This window comes from Hyperolius riggenbachi, chromosome 2, assembly GCF_040937935.1.
Source record: "Hyperolius riggenbachi isolate aHypRig1 chromosome 2, aHypRig1.pri, whole genome shotgun sequence".
Taxonomy (NCBI): Eukaryota; Metazoa; Chordata; class Amphibia; order Anura; family Hyperoliidae; genus Hyperolius; species Hyperolius riggenbachi.
In genome coordinates this window covers 256,207,242-256,230,600 of record NC_090647.1, presented here as the reverse complement: position 1 = coordinate 256,230,600, position 23,359 = coordinate 256,207,242, and the positions used below count along the sequence as shown (strand labels likewise).

The 23,359-nt window shown below is 43.8% G+C and overlaps 1 protein-coding gene across 7 annotated transcripts in view; it reads right to left on the bottom strand.

The window, feature by feature from the left end:
- Positions 1 to 23,359, bottom strand: part of AUTS2 (activator of transcription and developmental regulator AUTS2) — a 1,744,602-nt gene that overhangs the window by 1,038,609 nt on the left and 682,634 nt on the right. For all 7 annotated transcript variants that reach the window (XM_068268551.1, XM_068268554.1, XM_068268555.1 and 4 more), the window contains one exon: positions 20,444 to 20,536. In XM_068268551.1, coding sequence (XP_068124652.1) covers positions 20,444 to 20,536 — 93 coding nt within the window. The remainder of the gene's footprint in view (positions 1 to 20,443; positions 20,537 to 23,359) is intronic.

Sequence of the window (23,359 nt, the reverse complement as noted above, 5' to 3'; positions counted from 1 at the left end):
GGGTCCAAAATTGGTAAAATCCCCCATAGACTTTCATTGCCTCCCTAGTTCACTTTCCAAAATCTCACATCTTTTCAAAGGGCAATGGCTCAGCAGTACCAAATTTTCTAGCATTGTAGGGACCCTTAGGGGGAACATGACTGGTGAGTTTCGGGCCCCTAGGCCAAAGAGGTCATAGCCTAGGGTCACAAAAACCTGTTTATTTGGGCTATTTCAATGGTAGTGATGGTGACGTACATAAATCTCAGCCATGGCCGTTAGCAACGTCTGAATTTCACGAAATGTCTCATGCAGGTAGAAGACATATTGTTAGACTTGAATTCCAAAGATGGGGTCAAACGCAGTTGAAGAAGGGTTTATCCCGAAACAGCGGTCTGTCCTGCTGCCTTTTTATCTTCAATAAAGAGCATTAATACATTTGAGCGGTGCCGGTCCTCCTCTTTGTGATTACGTGAAGAAAGAGCCAGACAGGTCAAAATGGAAGAATACCAGCAGGCCCTTGTGGAGACTTTAGAGAGGAGATTGACATCCTCCCCCTCCTCTAGCCAGTTGTACGCCGACAGACTGACTTCCGCAAACCCAGGACGACCAGGAGGGCAGCAAACAACACAAGCCGCAGCTAGTGCCCAAAAGCGAATAGTATCGGCAGTGTCCTTGGAGTGGGAAAATTTTCTGATACCCATGCAGCAGCACACAGAACAGCAAGCGTGCAGATCCACCTCCAACACCGATCGCCTGGAGAAGATGGTCAAGGACTACATGTCAGATGGCATAGCTGTGTTGAACAATCCATCTGCACCCTTCAACTATTGGGTATCGAAGCTAGACACCTGGCACAAACTGGCAATGTACGCAATAGAGGTGCTGGCTTGCCCGGCAGCCAGCGTTATGTCGGAACGCTGTTTCAGTGCTGCCGGAGGCATCGTCACAGATCGGCGGCGTATCCGCCTCTCCACAGAAAATGCAGACCGTCTGACTCAAATTAAAATGAATCAATCCTGGATTGGAAACGACTACGCAACACTCCCGGACCCCAACCAAGTAACATGAACAATGAACATCTGTGATGGGTTAGCGTTTCCGGTCCCTGTTTATTAAACCTCTCATCTGTATTACATTTATGACTGCATGGCGACAAAATGCAAATTGCTATCCGCACGCTTCTTGTCCTCATGCAAGGCCTGGGTTGTTGTGTCTAAAAGCGTGGCCTTCTCCTCCTGCGCCACCCTCCTCCTGTTCCATCACGTGTGCTGCTGCTGGGTTAGCGTTACCGGTCCCTTTTCCTGGAACCTCTTATATGTATTACATTTATGACTGCATGCCGACAAAAAGCATGTTACCTGTGCAAAGAAAACAGACATTTCCCGCATTTAAAAGACAGTTTTCCCTTTGAAACTTTAAAATCGATTTTCTCAAAAACTATAAGCTCTTTTTGCTAAATTTTTTTTCCTCTTGTACCCACTCCCAAGGTGCACATACCCTGTACATTTGGGGTATGTAGCATGTAAGGAGGCTTTACAAAGCACAAAAGTTCGGGTCCCCATTGACTTCCATTATGTTCGGAGTTCGGCTCGAACACCCGAACATCGCGGCCATGTTCGGCCTGTTCGGCCCGAACCCTAACATCTAGATGTTCGCCCAACACTAATCCAGCTATGTTTGGCAAATGGGATCCCATCCTGCTCTAGCGGTGTACGTCTCTGGGAGTGGGACCGAGCTTTATGTGTGAGGGGTTGAGCAGCAACCTTCTACACATAATGACACTGGTCAGTTACTAGATGTGGTTTAGAGGTAAGAAAGCTACAAAAATAAATCAACAAGGATTGTTCAGGTACAATCACATCCCACCCACGTTACAGGTACACAGAAGTATCAAAGGAAGGGATTAGACCATAACTTCCCAAACATACAGCAATACAATAGGGAAAACTTTTGTCTATGTGTAACGATTGGTGTCAGCAAGAGGCACAAATATCTGATTAAGTGGTGATATACAGAATCACCACTAATGCAGATATGTTAGAGTGAAATAGTCAGTATCTTCCTGATGGTAAATCAGCGGAAGGCTCACTAACATGGTAAGTGCCTGAAATGATCTACTCAGACCAGTGTCACACCCCGAACCTTGATTATTGGGGATCCGCAGTATCGCCAATAATACAAGGATAGACCCGATTATATAGCAATCTGCGGAATTGCTAATAATGCGGGTAGATGTAAAGCAGTGGACACACGATCAACATGGAAATAAACAAAGCAGTAAATATTCACAAAGTTGTGGAAATATCCACCACACGGCAATTCCTCAGAGGTGTGGTTACCTCTGAATGGGAACCCCGTGTGTGAGATCCCCCAAAGTGGCAGTGGAGGAATCTCGGCCTCTGGCAGTAACGGTCTGCTAGGGCCGGCGTCTCAGGGAGGCAAGCCTCAGATAATAACCCAACAGTGGGAGACGTTCCACTGAAGGGAGCAAGGTCAGACAGAAAGAGGTTCGGCAACAGTACAGAGACGTGAGACGAGAGAATAGTCAGGAACCAAGCCAATAGTCGTTAACGGTACGGGCTGGAAGAGTACAGAATCAGGAAGCAGAAGAGAAGTCAAGACAGGCACATAATCATACACAGAGAATCAATAACAATAATAATCTCCTAGTCTAGGTGTGAAGTCCTTGGTTTCAACACCTGGGATCTAGTCTAAGGTCTGAGTGCTGACACAGGGTATCGCAAACACAGACGAAGTGTGACTGAAAAGCACTTCCTTATATACTGCCTGGGAGAGAAGTCTCCACCCCAGGCAGCAACCAATCAGAGCAGGCTAAAATGTCAGCTGACCTCCAGGTCAGCTGACACGCTTTCTAAGAGTATAAAGGAGTGTCTGGCGTGCGGCCGCACCCCCTAGAGGCAAGATGGCAGAACCCTGGTGAACAGCATGTTGGTGAGTTTGGAGCAGAGTGCTCGGACGGGTGTGCGCAGCGGATGCGGACGAATTTCCGCATCCCGCGTTGGAAGGTCCGCTTGCCGGACTGGATGCGACCATATTTCCGCAATCCATCCGGCGTTGCAGATTTTTCGTTACAGTACCCCTCCCTCTAGGCGTGGACTCCGGACACGTCCCACCTGGCCTGTCAGGATGGAGCTCATGGAACCGTCTCCTAAGTTTATCAGCATGTAAATCACCTGCTTTGACCCAGGATCTTTCCTCTAGACCGTACCCTCTCCAATGCACCAAATACTGCACTGAACCCTGAACTCGTCTGGAGTCCAAGATCTCCTCAACCTCCCATTCAGGCTCACTATCAACCATGACAGGGTGAGGCGGGAGGGAGTCCACCTGAACAGCTGGTTTCAGGAGTGACACATGAAAGGCTTTCCCCACCTTTAGAGAATGCGGTAACCTGACTCTGTAAGTAACACGATTAACCCTTTCGTAAATTGGATATGGTCCAATATACCTGGGCCCCAGTTTCGCGGATGGCTGCCTCAGAGCTATATGACGAGTTGATACCCAAACCTTGTCTCCTGGTTTAAACTCCCACTCCGCAGACCGTCTCTTATCTGCCTGCCTCTTCTGTATGATGAAAGCCTTTTTTAAATTTTCTCCGACATTAGCCCAAATCCTCTTGAAAGATTCCTGCCACTCCTCCAGGACAGGGAATGGAGAGGTCGACACTGGCAAAGGAGAAAATTTGGGAGATTTCCCATTGACAATTTGAAAAGGCGCATAACCAGAGGACTCATTCCTGAGATTGTTATGTGCGAACTCAGCAAATGGTAGAAACTCCGCCCACTGGTGTTGGGCGTCCGCCACATAACATCTCAGGAACTGTTCCAATGATTGATTGGTCCTCTCTGTCTGGCCGTTGGTCTGTGGATGGTAACCTGATGAAAAGGACAACGACATACCCATCCCCTTACAGAAGGCCCGCCAGAACCTAGAGACAAACTGGACCCCTCTGTCTGAGACAACATTCTCTGGAATGCCGTGTAATTTAAAGATATTTTGAATGAAAAGATCTGCTAGTTTTTGAGCAGTAGGGAAACCACTCAAAGGCACAAAGTGGGCCATCTTACTGAATCTGTCTGTGACCACCCATATGAAAGTCTTTCCATTGGAATCTGGAAGTTCTCCCACGAAGTCCATGGAAATATGTGTCCATGGCTCCTGAGGGGAGGGCAGAGACTGCAAAGTTCCAACTGGAGCCAGTCGGGAGGGTTTGCTCCTGGCACAGACGGTACAGGTCTTAACAAATTCCTTGCAATCTTGTTGTAGAGATGGCCACCAGACAGATCTACACAACAATTCTTGGGTTCGGGTAATGCCAGGGTGTCCAGCATTCTTGTGTCCATGAAACAACTGCAGCACTTTGGGACGTAAAGTACAAGGGACATAAAGAACCCCTCTTGGTTTCCCTTCTGGGACTTCTAATTGAAAAGGACTTAAGAGGCTAGGAAGGTCTTCAACTATCTCAGTGGCTGCCAGGATGGTCTCTTTCGACAGAATACTTTCTGAGGAAGGAGATGGAGCAGTTTCAGGTTCAAAACAACGAGAAAGGGCGTCCGCTTTAACGTTCTTACTCCCTGGTGTGAATGTAATTATAAAATTAAAACGGCAGAAAAAGAGAGCCCATCTAGCCTGTCTGGGGGTGAGTCTTTTAGCTTTTTCAATGTACTGTAAATTTTTATGATCCGTGTACACAGTAATTACATGCTCCGCCCCCTCTAACCAGTGGCGCCACTCCTCAAAAGCAAGCTTGATGGCTAATAATTCCCTGTTTCCAACATCATAATTTCTCTGGGCAGGGGAGAATTTTCTGGAAAAAAAAGCACAGGGATGAAGCTTGCCCTGAAGTCCTGAACGTTGAGACAATACTGCTCCTACTCCAACCTCCGAGGCATCCACCTCCACTATAAATGGGTAAGCAACATCTACATGACGTAATATGGGAGCAGAACAGAATGCCTCTTTCAGAGAGGAAAATGCCACAACTGCTTCTTCTGACCAATGAGTGGCATCAGCCCCTTTTTTTGTCAAATTAGTAAGCGGAGACACCACCGAAGAGAACCCCTTGATAAATTTTCTATAATAATTTGCGAATCCCAAGAATCTCTGTAGTGCTTTAAGCCCAGATGGTTGTGGCCAATCCCTTACAGCAGAGACCTTCTTGGGATCCATGGACAACCCTGATGTAGAGATAATGTAACCAAGAAAGGCAATCTCCTTTACCTCGAAAACACATTTCTCTAATTTCGCAAACAATTGATTCTCCCTGAGTCTTTGCAACACATACTTTACATGTTGGCGGTGTTCCGTGATATTTTTAGAAAATATCAAGATATCATCTAAGTAGACGATTACAAAGCGACCCAGTACCTCCCTAAAAATCTCGTTGACGAACTCTTGAAAAACTGCAGGAGCGTTACACAACCCAAAGGGCATCACCAAGTATTCGTAATGCCCCTTGGGAGTGTTGAATGCGGTCTTCCATTCATCTTCCTCCCTGATACGGATCAAATTGTAGGCCCCCCTTAGATCCAACTTAGTGAAAACAGAAGCCCCGGGAACCTGTGTAAATAAATCGTCGATTAGCGGTAGTGGATACCGATTCTTAATCGTGATCTTATTTAGACCCCTGTAGTCAATACAGGGGCGCAAACCACCATCTTTTTTTCTGAACGAAAAAGAATCCCGCTCCTGCAGGAGATCTTGAAGGGCGGATGAAACCCTTCTGCAAATTTTCCTGAATGTACTCGTCCATGGCCAATTTTTCCGGGGACGAGAGGTTGTATAGGTGGCCCCTGGGTGGCATGGTTCCTGGTTTCAAATCTATTGGGCAATCAAAAGGTCTATGGGGGGGTAATTGATCTGCTGCCCTAGGACAAAAGACATCAGCATATTCCTGATATTGTGGAGGTACTCTTTCCACTTGAATCTTAGTAGAACACAAAACTACATTCTGTAAACAATGTTGTGTACAATAAGGCGACCAAGTAGTCAAGTGCCCATTCCCCCAATCAAACTGAGGAGAATGTAATCGTAACCAGGGCAACCCTAGTATCACCGTAGAGGTAGACATCTTTAAAACGAAAAACTGTATGACCTCCCTGTGCAGAGCTCCCACTTGCAGCGAGAGGGGAGGTGTCTGACACAGTGGGGACTTTCCTTGCAAAGGAGTGTCATCAATCGCTGTAACATATAAATGTCTTCCTACCGGAAGTACAGGGATATTTAAACTTAAAGCAAAGCTTAAATCTAAAAAGTTAGCTGTTGACCCGGAATCTACAAATGCTGTGGTAGGAAAGTTCTGCCCTTCCCAATTTAGGGAACAGGGCAATAAAAATTTTTCTTGTTTTGGAGGTAAAACAATTCCGCTTAGGGTGGTACCCCCTACCACACCTAAGCCAAGGAGTTTCCCGACTTCCTACCACAGTTTTGTGCAATGTGGCCCTTTTCCCCGCAGTACATGCAAAGACCCTCTCTGCGTCTTCTTGACCTTTCCGCCTCCGTGAGGCGCCCGTGGCCTAACTGCATCGGCTCCTCAGTCTCAACTGCTGCCGAGCTACTTGCCCCAGAAGTCCTAGAGTACATGGGGTACCTGCCCTTCTTGTTGTACCTCAGACGCCTATCTATTTTAATAGACAGCGTAATAGCCTCATCTAGATCTTTGGGTTCCGGATGACTAACCATCACGTCAGTTACTGCTTCTGACAACCCATCTAGGTATCTATCCAAGAGTGCATATCGCTCCCATCTAGAGGACACAGCCCACTTCCTAAACTCTGACGCATACTCCTCAGCAGTACTGCGTCCTTGTCTAAGGTTTTTGAGCTTACGTTCGGCCGTGGCGGCACTATCTGGATCATCGTAGATGACCGCCATGGCCTTAAAAAACTCCTGGACTGAAGACAGAGCAGGATGCTCATCAGGTAAGCCATAAGCCCACGTCTGGGAATCTGCATGCAATTGAGTCTTGATAAGAGTGACCTTCTGAGCCTCGGTTCCCGAGGACACAGGTTTCATCTCAAAGTAAGACAGCACTCTGTGACGGAAATTCTGGAAATCTGACCTTGTGCCTGAAAATTTCTCAGGAATGTTCATTTTAGGCTCGCTAAGAGCCGGGGGAGGTAGAACGTTAAGTGGTGATTGCAACCTTTGGACAGTCTCATTTAACTGAGTAATCTGAGCCTGCTGTGCAGTTACAGTAATCTTCAGCTTTCTAAGAGTATAAAGGCGTGTCTGGCGTGCGGCCGCACCCCCTAGAGGCAAGATGGCAGAACCCTGGTGAACAGCATGTTGGTGAGTTTGGAGCAGAGTGCTCGGACGGGTGTGCGCAGCGGATGCGGACGAATTTCCGCATCCCGCGTTGGAAGGTCCGCTTGTCGGACTGGATGCGACCATATTTCCGCAATCCATCCGGCGTTGCAGATTTTTCGTTACAGTACCCTTCCCTCTAGGTGTGGACTCCGGACACGTCCCACCTGGCCTGTCAGGATGGAGCTCATGGAACCGTCTCCTAAGTTTATCAGCATGTAAATCACCTGCTTTGACCCAGGATCTTTCCTCTAGACCGTACCCTCTCCAATGCACCAAATACTGCACTGAACCCTGAACTCGTCTGGAGTCCAAGATCTCCTCAACCTCCCATTCAGGCTCACCATCAACCATGACAGGGTGAGGCGGGAGGGAGTCCACCTGAACAGCTGGTTTCAGGAGTGACACATGAAAGGCTTTCCCCACCTTTAGAGAATGCGGTAACCTGACTCTGTAAGTAACACGATTAACCCTTTCGGAAATTGGATATGGTCCAATATACCTGGGCCCCAGTTTCGCGGATGGCTGCCTCAGAGCTATATGATGAGTTGATACCCAAACCTTGTCTCCTGGTTTAAACTCCCACTCCGCAGACCGTCTCTTATCTGCCTGCCTCTTCTGTATGATGAAAGCCTTTTTTAAATTTTCTCCGACATTAGCCCAAATCCTCTTGAAAGATTCCTGCCACTCCTCCAGGACAGGGAATGGAGAGGTCGACACTGGCAAAGGAGAAAATTTGGGAGATTTCCCATTGACAATTTGAAAAGGCTCATAACCAGAGGACTCATTCCTGAGATTGTTATGTGCGAACTCAGCAAATGGTAGAAACTCCGCCCACTGGTGTTGGGCGTCCGCCACATAACATCTCAGGAACTGTTCCAATAATTGATTGGTCCTCTCTGTCTGGCCGTTGGTCTGTGGATGGTAACCTGATGAAAAGGACAACGACATACCCATCCCCTTACAGAAGGCCCGCCAGAACCTAGAGACAAACTGGACCCCTCTGTCTGAGACAACATTTTCTGGAATGCCGTGTAATTTAAAGATATTTTGAATGAAAAGATCTGCTAGTTTTTGAGCAGTAGGGAAACCACTCAAAGGCACAAAGTGGGCCATCTTACTGAATCTGTCTGTGACCACCCATATGACAGTCTTTCCATTGGAATCTGGAAGTTCTCCCACGAAGTCCATGGAAATATGTGTCCATGGCTCCTGAGGGGAGGGCAGAGACTGCAAAGTTCCAACTGGAGCCAGTCGGGAGGGTTTGCTCCTGGCACAGACGGTACAGGTCTTAACAAATTCCTTGCAATCTTGTTGTAGAGATGGCCACCAGACAGATCTACACAACAATTCTTGGGTTCGGGTAATGCCAGGGTGTCCAGCATTCTTGTGTCCATGAAACAACTGCAGCACTTTGGGACGTAAAGTACAAGGGGCATAAAGAACCCCTCTTGGTTTCCCTTCTGGGACTTCTAATTGAAAAGGACTTAAGAGGCTAGGAAGGTCTTCAACTATCTCAGTGGCTGCCAGGATGGTCTCTTTCGACAGAATACTTTCTGAGGAAGGAGATGGAGCAGTTTCAGGTTCAAAACAACGAGAAAGGGCGTCCGCTTTAACGTTCTTACTCCCTGGTGTGAATGTAATTATAAAATTAAAACGGCAGAAAAAGAGAGCCCATCTAGCCTGTCTGGGGGTGAGTCTTTTAGCTTTTTAATGTACTGTAAATTTTTATGATCCGTGTACACAGTAATTACATGCTCCGCCCCCTCTAACCAGTGGCGCCACTCCTCAAAAGCAAGCTTGATGGCTAATAATTCCCTGTTTCCAACATCATAATTTCTCTGGGCAGGGGAGAATTTTCTGGAAAAAAAAGCACAGGGATGAAGCTTGCCCTGAAGTCCTGAACGTTGAGACAATACTGCTCCTACTCCAACCTCCGAGGCATCCACCTCCACTATAAATGGGTAAGCAACATCTACATGACGTAATATGGGAGCAGAACAGAATGCCTCTTTCAGAGAGGAAAATGCCACAACTGCTTCTTCTGACCAATGAGTGGCATCAGCCCCTTTTTTTGTCAAATTAGTAAGCGGAGACACCACCGAAGAGAACCCCTTGATAAATTTTCTATAATAATTTGCGAATCCCAAGAATCTCTGTAGTGCTTTAAGCCCAGATGGTTGTGGCCAATCCCTTACAGCAGAGACCTTCTTGGGATCCATGGACAACCCTGATGTAGAGATAATGTAACCAAGAAAGGCAATCTCCTTTACCTCGAAAACACATTTCTCTAATTTCGCAAACAATTGATTCTCCCTGAGTCTTTGCAACACATACTTTACATGTTGGCGGTGTTCCGTGATATTTTTAGAAAATATCAAGATATCATCTAAGTAGACGATTACAAAGCGACCCAGTACCTCCCTAAAAATCTCGTTGACGAACTCTTGAAAAACTGCAGGAGCGTTACACAACCCAAAGGGCATCACCAAGTATTCGTAATGCCCCTTGGGAGTGTTGAATGCCGTCTTCCATTCATCTTCCTCCCTGATACGGATCAAATTGTAGGCCCCCCTTAGATCCAACTTAGTGAAAACAGAAGCCCCGGGAACCTGTGTAAATAAATCGTCGATTAGCGGTAGTGGATACCGATTCTTAATCGTGATCTTATTTAGACCCCTGTAGTCAATACAGGGGTGCAAACCACCATCTTTTTTCTGAACGAAAAAGAATCCCGCTCCTGCAGGAGATCTTGAAGGGCGGATGAAACCCTTCTGCAAATTTTCCTGAATGTACTCGTCCATGGCCAATTTTTCCGGGGACGAGAGGTTGTATAGGTGGCCCCTGGGTGGCATGGTTCCTGGTTTCAAATCTATTGGGCAATCAAAAGGTCTATGGGGGGGTAATTGATCTGCTGCCCTAGGACAAAAGACATCAGCATATTCCTGATATTGTGGAGGTACTCTTTCCACTTGAATCTTAGTAGAACACAAAACTACATTCTGTAAACAATGTTGTGTACAATAAGGCGACCAAGTAGTCAACTGCCCATTCCCCCAATCAAACTGAGGAGAATGTAATCGTAACCAGGGCAACCCTAGTATCACCGTAGAGGTAGACATCTTTAAAACGAAAAACTGTATGACCTCCCTGTGCAGAGCTCCCACTTGCAGCGAGAGGGGAGGTGTCTGACACAGTGGGGACTTTCCTTGCAAAGGAGTGTCATCAATCGCTGTAACATATAAATGTCTTCCTACCGGAAGTACAGGGATATTTAAACTTAAAGCAAAGCTTAAATCTAAAAAGTTAGCTGTTGACCCGGAATCTACAAATGCTGTGGTAGGAAAGTTCTGCCCTTCCCAATTTAGGGAACAGGGCAATAAAATGTTTTCTTGTTTTGGAGGTAAAACAATTCCGCTTAGGGTGGTACCCCCTACCACACCTAAGCCGAGGAGTTTCTCGACTTCCTACCACAGTTTTGTGCAATGTGGCCCTTTTCCCCGCAGTACATGCAAAGACCCTCTCTGCGTCTTCTTGACCTTTCCGCCTCCGTGAGGCGCCCATGGCCTAACTGCATCGGCTCCTCAGTCTCAACTGCTGCCGAGCTACTGGCCCCAGAAGTCCTAGAGTACATGGGGTACCTGCCCTTCTTGTTGTACCTCAGACGCCTATCTATTTTAAAAGACAGCGTAATAGCCTCATCTAGATCTTTGGGTTCCGGATGACTAACCATCACGTCAGTTACTGCTTCTGACAACCCATCTAGGTATCTATCCAAGAGTGCATATCGCTCCCATCTAGAGGACACAGCCCACTTCCTAAACTCTGACGCATACTCCTCAGCAGTACTGCGTCCTTGTCTAAGGTTTTTGAGCTTACGTTCGGCCGTGGCGGCACTATCTGGATCATCGTAGATGACCGCCATGGCCTTAAAAAACTCCTGGACAGAAGACAGAGCAGGATGCTCATCAGGTAAGCCATAAGCCCACGTCTGGGAATCTGCATGCAATAGAGTCTTGATAAGAGTGACCTTCTGAGCCTCGGTTCCCGAGGACACAGGTTTCATCTCAAAGTAAGACAGCACTCTGTGACGGAAATTCTGGAAATCTGACCTTGTGCCTGAAAATTTCTCAGGAATGTTCATTTTAGGCTCGCTAAGAGCCGGGGGAGGTAGAACGTTAAGTGGTGATTGCAACCTTTGGACAGTCTCATTTAACTGAGTAATCTGAGCCTGCTGTGCAGTTACAGTAATCTTCAGCTGTTCTAACTCTGCACTTACAGTCTGAAGCTGGTTTATCACCCCCTCCATCTTACTTCTTTATGGTCTGTGTTTCTGTAACGATTGGTGTCAGCAAGAGGCACAAATATCTGATTAAGTGGTGATATACAGAATCACCACTAATGCAGATATGTTAGAGTGAAATAGTCAGTATCTTCCTGATGGTAAATCAGCGGAAGGCTCACTAACACGGTAAGTGCCTGAAATGATCTACTCAGACCAGTGTCACACCCCGAACCTTGATTATTGGGGATCCGCAGTATCGCCAATAATACAAGGATAGACCCGATTATATAGCAATCTGCGGAATTGCTAATAATGCGGGTAGATGTAAAGCAGTGGACACACGATCAACATGGAAATAAACAAAGCAGTAAATATTCACAAAGTTGTGGAAATATCCACCACACGGCAATTCCTCAGAGGTGTGGTTACCTCTGAATGGGAACCCCGTGTGTGAGATCCCCCAAAGTGGCAGTGGAGGAATCTCGGCCTCTGACAGTAACGGTCTGCTAGGGCCGGCGTCTCAGGGAGGCAAGCCTCAGATAATAACCCAACAGTGGGAGACGTTCCACTGAAGGGAGCAAGGTCAGACAGAAAGAGGTTCGGCAACAGTACAGGCGGCAACAGTACAGAGACGTGAGACGAGAGAATAGTCAGGAACCAAGCCAATAGTCGTTAACGGTACGGGCTGGCAGAGTACAGAATCAGGAAGCAGAAGAGAAGTCAAGACAGGCACAGAATCATACACAGAGAATCAATAACAATAATAATCTCCTAGTCTAGGTGTGAAGTCCTTGGTTTCAACACCTGGGATCTAGTCTAAGGTCTGAGTGCTGACACAGGGTATCGCAAACACAGACGAAAGTGTGACTGAAAAGCACTTCCTTATATACTGCCTGGGAGAGAAGTCTCCACCCCAGGCAGCAACCAATCAGAGCAGGCTAAAATGTCAGCTGACCTCCAGGTCAGCTGACACGCTTTCTAAGAGTATAAAGGCGTGTCTGGCGTGCGGCCGCACCCCCTAGAGGCAAGATGGCAGAACCCTGGTGAACAGCATGTTGGTGAGTTTGGAGCAGAGTGCTCGGACGGGTGTGCGCAGCGGATGCGGACGAATTTCCGCATCCCGCGTTGGAAGGTCCGCTTGCCGGACTGGATGCGACCATATTTCCGCAATCCATCCGGCGTTGCAGATTTTTCGTTACACTATGCTTCTGGACTAAAAAACAAAAACAAAAAGGTTTTCAAATATGTTTATCAGTGTCCACAACCCCCTTATCCATACAGAGAGTAAAACAATGAGCTATAGGTTATAAACTATTCAGTTTCCCCTTCACATATTTATGTTCAGGGTTGAATATTTGCCTTTCTTTGCATAAAATAAACTCTGCAGGAATATTATTATGGTAGCAGTGATGTCCTCCTGATTCCCATGATTATAAAGAGTTTACAAATCCAAATGGAACCTGATGTGAGGTATGCTAATGATGAGATTGTTTGGTGTGCTATTCCTCTTCCCAGTCACTTATCAGGTATGTCAGTGTTGTACGATCTTTTGACGGTGTAAGTAATTGATTTAGAATTAATGACACGTTGTCATACATAGGAATCCCAACTGGAAAAAGAAAATTCATACTGTTGCTATCCAAGATACTAAATATATATAAAAAAATGTCCTTGTGTGGCCTTAATTACTATTACCATGAATACCAGATACCAGAATTACCATTACCATGGTTTGCATATTGCACTAATCAAATGTTTTTAGTAGAATGAGGCAAAAAAAACCAAACCCTCCCATAAAATCAAATTATATGTATCGAATAAGGGTTCTGAGTAATCTGCTACCACACTATGGTTGCAAGACCTGATATTACCTAACCATCATTGCAGACTTATTTACAAAGCTCCAACCTACATAAAGACATAAGAACTTTAAAAAAAGACTGGATTATCAGTTTAAGTGTTTTGCTGCTGAGAAGGAGTGTTGCAGTATATGCAGCAGCATTCTTGTTAAAAGTAACTACGTTTTATATACCAGGTTTGGTCAAAGTTTCCACTGTGCATTGTTGTAATGTGTAATCTTTCATGAAATACTTATCTTGCTCTGATGTTCCTATAAGATGCTGCACTAAGGTGTCCTGGAAACAATATAAATCCTAGCAATGTATGTGAGCTCTGTGTGCCAATGGTCAATTTTAAGCAAGATATATACTCAGTGCCCAAAGTAAACATTTAAAATTCAATCCTATGTATACAGATGATATAAAATATTTTATCTATAACTAACACAAAATATATTTGATTACCATAATTACCTTACCAAATGCTCCCAAAGATTAATTCAGCATCCATTGGGGTACCAATAAAGTATTTATTTGTTTATGTCAGACAGTTGTCTAGTCTGCTTTTGGAGGTAAATCCACCACTTCCTCCCAGCATATTTTAAAACTTTTAGTGATTGTTTTTATCCTGCTGGTGCCTCTGTTCACTTACAAGTTTACCAAAGCTTAATGTGACTACTACCACCATGTCAACAAACGTAACAATGTAGTTGAGTTCAAGCAACAGTATTACCATTCTAAAAGAACCATTTCCCAATTTAAGACCATTATTTTCACTGTAGACGTGCTTTCCTTTTTAGCTTCGGCTTGTTAGCTTTAGCTTACTGTTTAATAGTGGCATCCACAATTTGCTCACATTTACTTAGATACTGTATATTCTCCCTCTTCCTGTACAATGCTTCTTGTTGGTCATACTTTTTCCATCAGTCCATGGTGCTACAAGTAGATAGTACGACCCGTAAGTTGGAAAGGTAAAAAGAAACCTAAGAGCAGATGCAAAAATATCATGGAAAGGGCTTCCTAAAAAAAATCCCAGTTTACAGTAGAGGCATAAGGCCCTTGGACAGGATTTCCTAAAAAGAACCAAAGCTTTACCTCTTTGGTTGGTATGAGTTAAAATAGGCGCCAGAGCCATCTGTGTAAAAAGGGCACCGCCATAGATTTCAGTGTTCTTTGATGCAATTAGTGGCTTTAAGTGGTGAAAATGGCGCCTATTATTTTACATCAGCTGTATCATGTTTATATTGGCTATATCATGGATATGTTTGCAGTTATAATAAAGGACCTGATATCAGTTATGCTTGCATGCCCTTAACCTCCCTAGCGTTCTGGACGAGCCGAGCTGAGCTCGCCCAGTGATGCTAGAGGGCACCGCTCAGGCCCCGCTGGGCCGATTTTGATAATTTTGTTTTCAAACATGCAGCTAGCACTTTGCTAGCTGCATGTTTGCCCCGATCACCGCCGATCCGCCGCTACCCGACGCGAAAGAGGGCCCCCCCCGCAGACCCCATGCGCAGCCTGGCCAATCGCCACCAGACTGTGCTTTGGGGTGGATCGGGAGTCCCTGTGACGTCATGACGTCGATGACGTCACTCCGTTCGTTGCCATGGTGACGGGGGAAGCCCTAAAGGAAATCCTGTTCAGGACGAGATTTCCTTATGGGCGTGATCACCGGCGGCGATCGGAAGGGTGGGAGGGAAAGGCCATATATATATATAAAAAAATCGGGCAAAACAAAACCTCCCGCGGCCAATCGGCCGCGGGAATCAGAACGCCCAGCAGGTTAATATAATAATGGCTATATTTTTACAACTACATTAAGGCCTCATTTTATTTGCGGCTACTACAAGCCACACAACAATACCGATCATATACCACCAGTTATATCTTTACCGGTTATATTTTTTTCAATATTGCGCCTACAAAGATCATTGTGATTACCGTTTATATCTGTCATTAAATGTGACTACATTGATCACAAAGAATACCGGTTATATCTTTCAAAATTTGTGACTACAATGATTTCACTGAAAACTGTTTGTATCTTTGACATAAAATGCAGCTACAATGATTACGCCAAATACCGGTTATATTCTTCAAAAAGTGTGGCTTCTACATTCTCTCCATGGAGGTTAAGGTTAGGCACCAGGGGAGGTTAAGGATCTCTCTGCAATCGCAAATTCGCTGCCTGTAGCATTTTGCCATGATCCTGGTGCAATCACATTCAGGGCAATTAGGGGCAAATCACCATCACAGAGGGACTCGCGCTGAAAATCGCAGTACTTTGCAATCCAGAAATCGATGTGTATCTAGAAATAACAAGTGATTTCTGAATCGCAAACACAGCTGCTAATGCACTCCAGCCCTAAATAAGTTTATTTGGAGCACAGATTCAAATCAGATGCTCTGACAGCTCTCTGCCACTCTTAATTCACATACCTGCTTTTGGAGCAGTACGTTTATAGCCATAGTATCAGTATGACAGACAACTAGCAGTAACAGGAGGTCAGCAATGGACAACCCCATATTTTTTTCATGACACGTGTACCTCTGCTCTTGACAAAGCATGCCAATAAATAGATAGGGCATGTTTTTTCACTTTCTCAATATTGTTGTGCTATATGGTTTGAACTGACACTCAAGTAAGCCATCGGTATAACTGACTGCAATATAGTAAGCTACAATAACAGTAATTTGCTTACATCTTGTGCGTGCCATTTTCAGAGTCAGTACCCAGGGTGCAGATGATGTATCTTAGATAAATCTCAAACTTTCCTTTAGATGTTTGCATTGGTTGACAGGTAAAAGGACCAATTATAATTTCATCATTATTCAGACATCCTGTTTTCTGTAACTTCATCCTTGGTGCAGGTTTGTCTGAAAACTGACTCGTATGGCTGAACTAAAATGCATCAGTCCTACGTTCTGTTTGATGAGAGCACTCATTGTAGCCTGAATATTAATGAGTTGTCATAGTCTGAAAGTTATCCCGGCTTTCTTCCTTCCGTTATCTGTTCACATTTGTGAAGTGTCATTCTTTTGCTTGGATCTCATTAGGGAGAAAGAGAAACAAGTCTCTGTCAACATGCCAAGCCTTCCTTCCTGCACCTCTATGGTAGAAGCTAATAAGATGGATAGCCCAAAGATATTTCTTTCATACGGCATCTGACAGGAAAGGATAATCAGTATACCTTTTCCAAGCAAATTGTAAAACTTAGACATTCGCCATACTCATTTATTGTTTCATTACTGAAACTTATTTCTGTTAGATTTTTGTGCAGATATTTATGCACACCTTATATATTAGCATTCAGAAAGGACGAGAGTGTCCTCTTGTTATCAGCATTCATATTCTAAAAATCTATAAAACGGCTTTGAATGGTGATCATGCTTCTCAGCTGCTCAGTAAGGGAACAGGATAGTAGATAAAGAAAGAATAAAAAAAGCTTTATGAAGGTTGAAAAGGTTCAGATAAAGAGCGTGGACATTCAATGAAAGTAACTCTTTAGTACCGAACCATACAACACAACTATGTTTACAAATCTGTCAACATGACAAATTTGCAATTTTGAATCACTTGCCAGCAGTTTTTATTTCTTTTAAATCCAGTCCAAGTTTGCTAAATCCCTCGTGACATCATTTGGAGAGATGCTTTAATAAATTAAGAGATGGAAGGAGACACCTTAGTAAAACAGGCCATCCTATTCTCACGAAAAGCTTAAGAGATGGATTATTCAGTAGCAGAGAGGTTTTCTATGCCTCTGTGTGTATATGAAGTTCTCTCTGGAAGAAGCGGGGCCTACCTGCTTCTTGTTTCTGTATAAGTTTGGCATCTGAGGCATTTTAGCTGAACTTTTGGATAAAGGGGATTCTGAGGTGAGATAATACAATAAGAATATCTGATCCAGAGTAGAGAGTTGTAGCCTAGATCGGAGGATCAGTTATGAATCTTATGATCTGCTGTGTCAGAGAATGGTGCGTTAGAAGAGAAACAAATGGTGTCATCTTGAAAGGAGCTGTCAGGAAGGACTTGTCTCAAACTACCCTACAATTAAGGAGATAATTAACACCCATCACTGCTTCCATGAGGAGACATCATATCCTTTATAAATGGGACTTCCACACTAAGCTATTTATATCCAGAAGTTGGCTCAAACCATGTTACTTCTTCCTGTGATGATGGTATTCATCTATTATATAACTGGAAACTAAAGTCACCCTCTGAACCATCCCACTCTAAGAGACAATTAACATCTACGTACAAAATTTCATTGTAGTGGCATTTGGTAAAGTGATTCACACAGGATCCCAAACATTGGTCTCTTATCACAAAGAGGCGCTAAACACGCTCACTGACACATTGAATTGCTCCTTATTTTATATTTCCTGAGTAAGCGGGCTCTAGACCAGCAAAATGAGTTGGAGTAAGAAAACTTTGTTGGAGTAAGAATAAATTGTTTTATGACCATTATTATTGTGTCCTCATTGGGGAGGTAAGTCATCCAATACCCCCCATTTTAAAAGTTTTAATGTGTTTTATCCTCCTTGGCCCCTCTTTTATATCCTGACTTGGTCTCTTATTTGCTTTATCGAAGAGTTGCTTTTCCTCCACCCACAAAAAAGTGGTTCACACATTCACAGTGTTATGTTTAGTTTGTTTTATTTCCACTGCAGTCATCCTTTCTATTCTTCCTACCTTTACAGGAGTAAACCAGTCCTAGTATAAAACAAATCTGGCACTTGAAAGTTTTATAATATGCCCAATCCTGACATACATGCTACACTCCTCCAAATGTGACTCAGATTACTATCAATTAAATTATCGTAAGAGAACAGAGGAGCCAGCAGGATAAAAGGTAATAAAAGTTTTAAAATGTGTTGGGAGGCAGTGGTGGACTTACCTCCAGAAAGCAGACTCAAAATACTGTCTGAATTAAACAAATACATTATTGGTACCCCAAAAGATGCAATGCGTTTCGCAGGCACAGCCCGCTTCATCAGGCAATAAGATATCTTATTGCCTGATGAAGCGGGCTGTGCCTGCGAAACGAGTTGCATCTTTTGGGGTACCAATAATGCATTTATTTGTTTAATTCAGACAGTATTTTGAGTCTGCTTTCCAGAGGTAAGTCCACCACTGCCTCCCAGCAAATTTTAAAACTTTTATTACCTTTTATCCTGCTGGCGCCTCTGTTCTCTAACGATAATACTGTGTCCACCCCTGGTGGAGGGGTAACCTACCCCTACTTTTCTGATCTACAGAGAGCAACATGTTAATCCTGAGTGAGGACTGCAGATTTGCAAAACTCTAAATGTCTATCCGATTGGGAAACTATATAAAAAAAAATTCCTAGGTAATTCTGATAAATGTTGCAGGAGGGGCCGGCAGACGCCATCTTTCCAGGAGATCTGCATATTGGCATATTTATAAAAGTAATGATCAGGTAAGATGAAGACCATTTTAATAAAGGACTGCAGCTTTTCACAATTATCACAATGGACATTATTTATCAATGTTTATCAATGTTTAAGTGACAAACACCAATCGACATATTCATGAAGGGTTGATCAGCTGATTTTCAGTTTCTGGACTGACTGTCAAAATGTGTTTTCCACTTTTGATTCAAAGACTTATTCTCTATTTTGCATCTATTTGCTACTTTATTTTGCATCTAGTTGCAATCCAAGCAAATAAATGGGCTGTGGATCTCTCCTTCTTTTTAATGGAGCTTTGGGTCCCTATTCAATCCATGTTTTTCCCTAGGAGAAACCACTGCCTCCCTTCTGCACTTTATGCCATGTTCCATCTTCTGACACTTCCATCTTCACAGTGAATGTTCTAGTTTAGAAGGCAGAAGTGTCAGAAGATGATGAGCAGCATGTAATGCATTAGAATGGAGGCGATGGTCTAGGTAAGTTAACGCTGGCTTGCACATCCCAAATCCCCCGCACCTCCAGGAGTACTGTTAGCATTTGGAGAGAATTAGCCACTGGTGCAAGGAGAACAGGCTGGTGCTTAACATGGCAAAAACTGTCAAGCTGATCATTGACTTTAGGAAGTCTGCTCCCACCTGCAATCTACATTGACGGTACAGAGGTGGCTAGAGTGCCCTGTGCCCGTCTTCTGGGCACTATCCTCTCCAGCAATCTTAGCTGGAAGCCCAACATCATTACCACCCAGTGGAAAGACCAGCAGAGCCTTTACTTACTCCGCCAATTGAAGAAGTTTGGCATGGCCCAAGAGATGTTGACAAGCTTCTACTCCACCACCATTGAATCGATCCTCTGCTCTTCCATCTTGGTCTGGTATGCAGACGCTAGCAACAGGCACAAACTACAGAGGGTCATAAGGTCGGTTGAGAGGTTCATTGGGAAACTCCTCGCCTCACTTGCCCTCCTACACAACAAAAGACTGTGATCTAGGGCGCTGAGGATCGCCAATGATCCCTCACACCCAGACTATCGCTACTTCAGTCTGCCTCTATAGGGCCGGAGGCTTCGGGACATCTCAACAAGGACCGCTAGACACAGGAACTTTTTCTTCCCCTCGGCTGTCAGCCTCTTAAATGCCCTCAACATACTTCCATCAGAACACCCCTGCATCCTCCCCAACGAGCTGCCGCCCAGGCTGTGTCATTGCCATCCAGTCAATCGGCCCACAAGACTAATTGTGTTGTATTCAATGTCAATACATTTTTTAACTGTTATGTATAATGTAAACTGCTGCTCCTGTTGTTCTCTGCTATCTATGTCTTCTTCTTGAGCTATATGTATTGTGCCAAACATAATTCCAGGCATGACCCAGTCATGCATTGCGAAAAAAACGATTCTTATTCTGGGATGATTTCACTTCTCACAAATGTTTTCTTGCTCAGCAGGATCAGGCCTGACAATAACTTACGTTACTTATCAATGTCTGAGTAAGGGTGCTTTTTTGACTATGCACGATATACAGTATTAGCAAAACTGTTTCCATGTTTATTAAAATTAATGTTGTATAATCTTTACTTACATCGCTTAGTCGTTCATGAGAAATACCTCTTTGTGATTCTCTCTTCGGATGTTCATTTTCACTGTCTTTGCAGTTGTTCTGACCTGGTTTCAGCTGAGAAAACATAAAAACAAATGTCCAATTAGTTATTATAGATAATCAATTGAGTTTTTCAGTACAGTATTTTCCAACACATACAATTACAAATAGATGCCACGAACAACTGGATTACAGCTATACATATTTTAGTTTAGATAAACTGGGAAAGGGTTAAAACCTAGGTAAGGGCCTGTCTCCACTCATTAGTTTTTCTGTGCATTTTCTGCACAGGAAAGCTGCAACCAATATTACTCAATGAGCTAGTGCACACTAGAATGCATTTTTCACATGCAGAAAAACAATTGACAAGAATACAAAACCGTCAGACAACTCATGCAGAAAAACTGTTGCACAGAAAAACTGAAGGTGGAGACAGGCCCTTAGGATTTTATTACTGTTTTATTTTTTGTTTTTTTATCAGGGAAAGAAGACCTCACAGGATAACCACACTACAAAAAAGTATTGTCTTCATATGAAAGACTGAACCACCTGACATCTGGTAACAAATCAGGGTTGCCAAATAATCCTTGTAAATACTGACACCTCTAAGTTAAACAGGTTGCAGGGCTACTTGTACATAATCAGTGTGTATGCTGCATTTGACCAGCCACAAGACCTTTATAACTCATAAGTGTCCATATTTAATGGGATGATTTGGTAATACTGACTCACAATTTAAAAGACCCATCCTGCCTTAATCGGCTATGCATCTAAATCCACAGTTGTATAGCATACATATTGCCTAATATTGAGCTAATGGTAGTATAGTGCAATTTACCAAAAATTCAAATGCATAAAAAACACAAAATAATTCACGGACATCATAAATGCTCAGCCAGTCAGGAATCAAATCGTATGGTACAAAGCTATTAGAATGCAATAACCTATTTTTATTGTGTGTTTATTCAATTTTCAAGGCACCAGCTGCTACTGCAGCAAGCATTCCACAGAGCTCTTAACTGCATCTGAAGTGTGTGACAACTCAATGCTGATTAGCTGGCTGCCACTCTCCATCTTCTAATTATGGCTAATCCCACAGCAGACTTCTAGTCACCAAGCAACTACTTCTCACTTGACCTACACAGCAGAAAAAAAATCTGTGCCCCCTCAAATCTTTAGGCTAATCCCATCATCAGAAAAAAATCACAAAGGTCCATCTTTGGATATTACAGTTAAATGCACTGTATTAAAATAATCCAGGGAATTGTGAGTCTTTTGTCAATTCATATTTTTCCCCACTTACATCACAATAATCATGGCACATGGAGCATACAGCTATACGGTTGTGATGAACTTACCTTCCAGCGGCAGGTCCCGCGACGTCTCTGGCGTGGTCCGGGCGAGCGGCGGGACTGGCGCACTGGAATCCTCTGGTGGCATCCCCGGCTTCTCTCCGGCGGGGTCTTCCGGCTCGCGCGCGACCCAAAGGTCGCATCGTGAACACGCGAGTTCTAGGGAGCCTTATAGGCTCAGAAGGAGGGTTAGGGATGATTGCAGGTGATGTCACTATGTGACATCACCAAATGGGTCTGGCTGCTGATAGGGAGCTCATGTATTTGAAGTGGATCCGAGGTGAACTTATACTCATTGCATAATTGTGTTCCTTTCCTATTGTTTATAGGACATTCCTCAAGCCAAATACTTTTTTGTTTTTGTTTTAATACTCTAATTCCCTATAAACTAAATAAACCACACCCACAGGTTTTCAGAGAGCCTTGGCAGTAGCAAGGGCTCATGGGCAGGAGGAGGAGGAGGTGTTACTAGCCATTGATTTCAGAGGCAGAGGGGAGGAGGGGGGAGGGAGGATTAAGTTTTTTTCACAGGCTGCTCAAGATACAGATAAGCCTGCCTCTGTGTAATGTTTACAAACAACATGGCTGCTGTTATTGTATCACAGGAAGAAATAATCATTTTCTATTAAAGCTGTTTGCAGCTATATTTGCTGTGTAAACTAATCTAAAATTTAGATAAGAGAGATATATATATATATATATATATATATATATATATATATATATATATATATATATATATATATATATATATATATATATATATATATCTATAGACAAATTACTTGTTATAGTTAGTTTTTCATCTCGGATCCGCTTTAAGGCCAGAGCATTCATTGTTCGACGACCTTGATACTAATCAGTTCGCTGGTTCCAGGTCTAGCTAGCTATTTTGAACTACATTAAATTATGTAGACGCACAATATATATGTACTCCAGTTAGTCAGTCGTTTGTTATTTTCGTATATATTCTTGATTGTATAGTTATCCTGTGTACCGACCTTTCGCTTGTTTCCTGACCTCGCTCTTGTCTAGTCCTTCTGTACCGCTGCCATATGATTAACGTTATTGACTCAGCCTGTCCCTGACTCTGTTACTGCCTGACAATACGACTGACATCTGATTCTCGTGTATGACCCTGCTCGAATTAACTACGATTTAGTTTAACGACTTTGGACCTCGATATCGCTAACTTGTGCCCAAGTTCTGACAGTTAGACTACACCTAGACCTTTGATTGTGTATTTACTTGTATGTTACCTCGTTAAACACCAGCGTGATATTATCAAGGTCCACATAAAATATATCAAGGAGGAAATGCGAGAAGAGATTCAAACTATTATTGGTGCAGTTAATCACCTCACTGAGCAATTGGCTAGCCAGCAAATGCAGATAACTCAGTTATCAAATGCACTCGCTCAGATCAATATACCAGCGAATGTTGAGCAATCTCTTCCACCAGCTCTTATTCCAACTATTGTTGAGCCAAAAATGCTGTTACCTGAGAGATTTTCAGGTGCTCGTTCTGATTTTGCTAACGTTCGTAA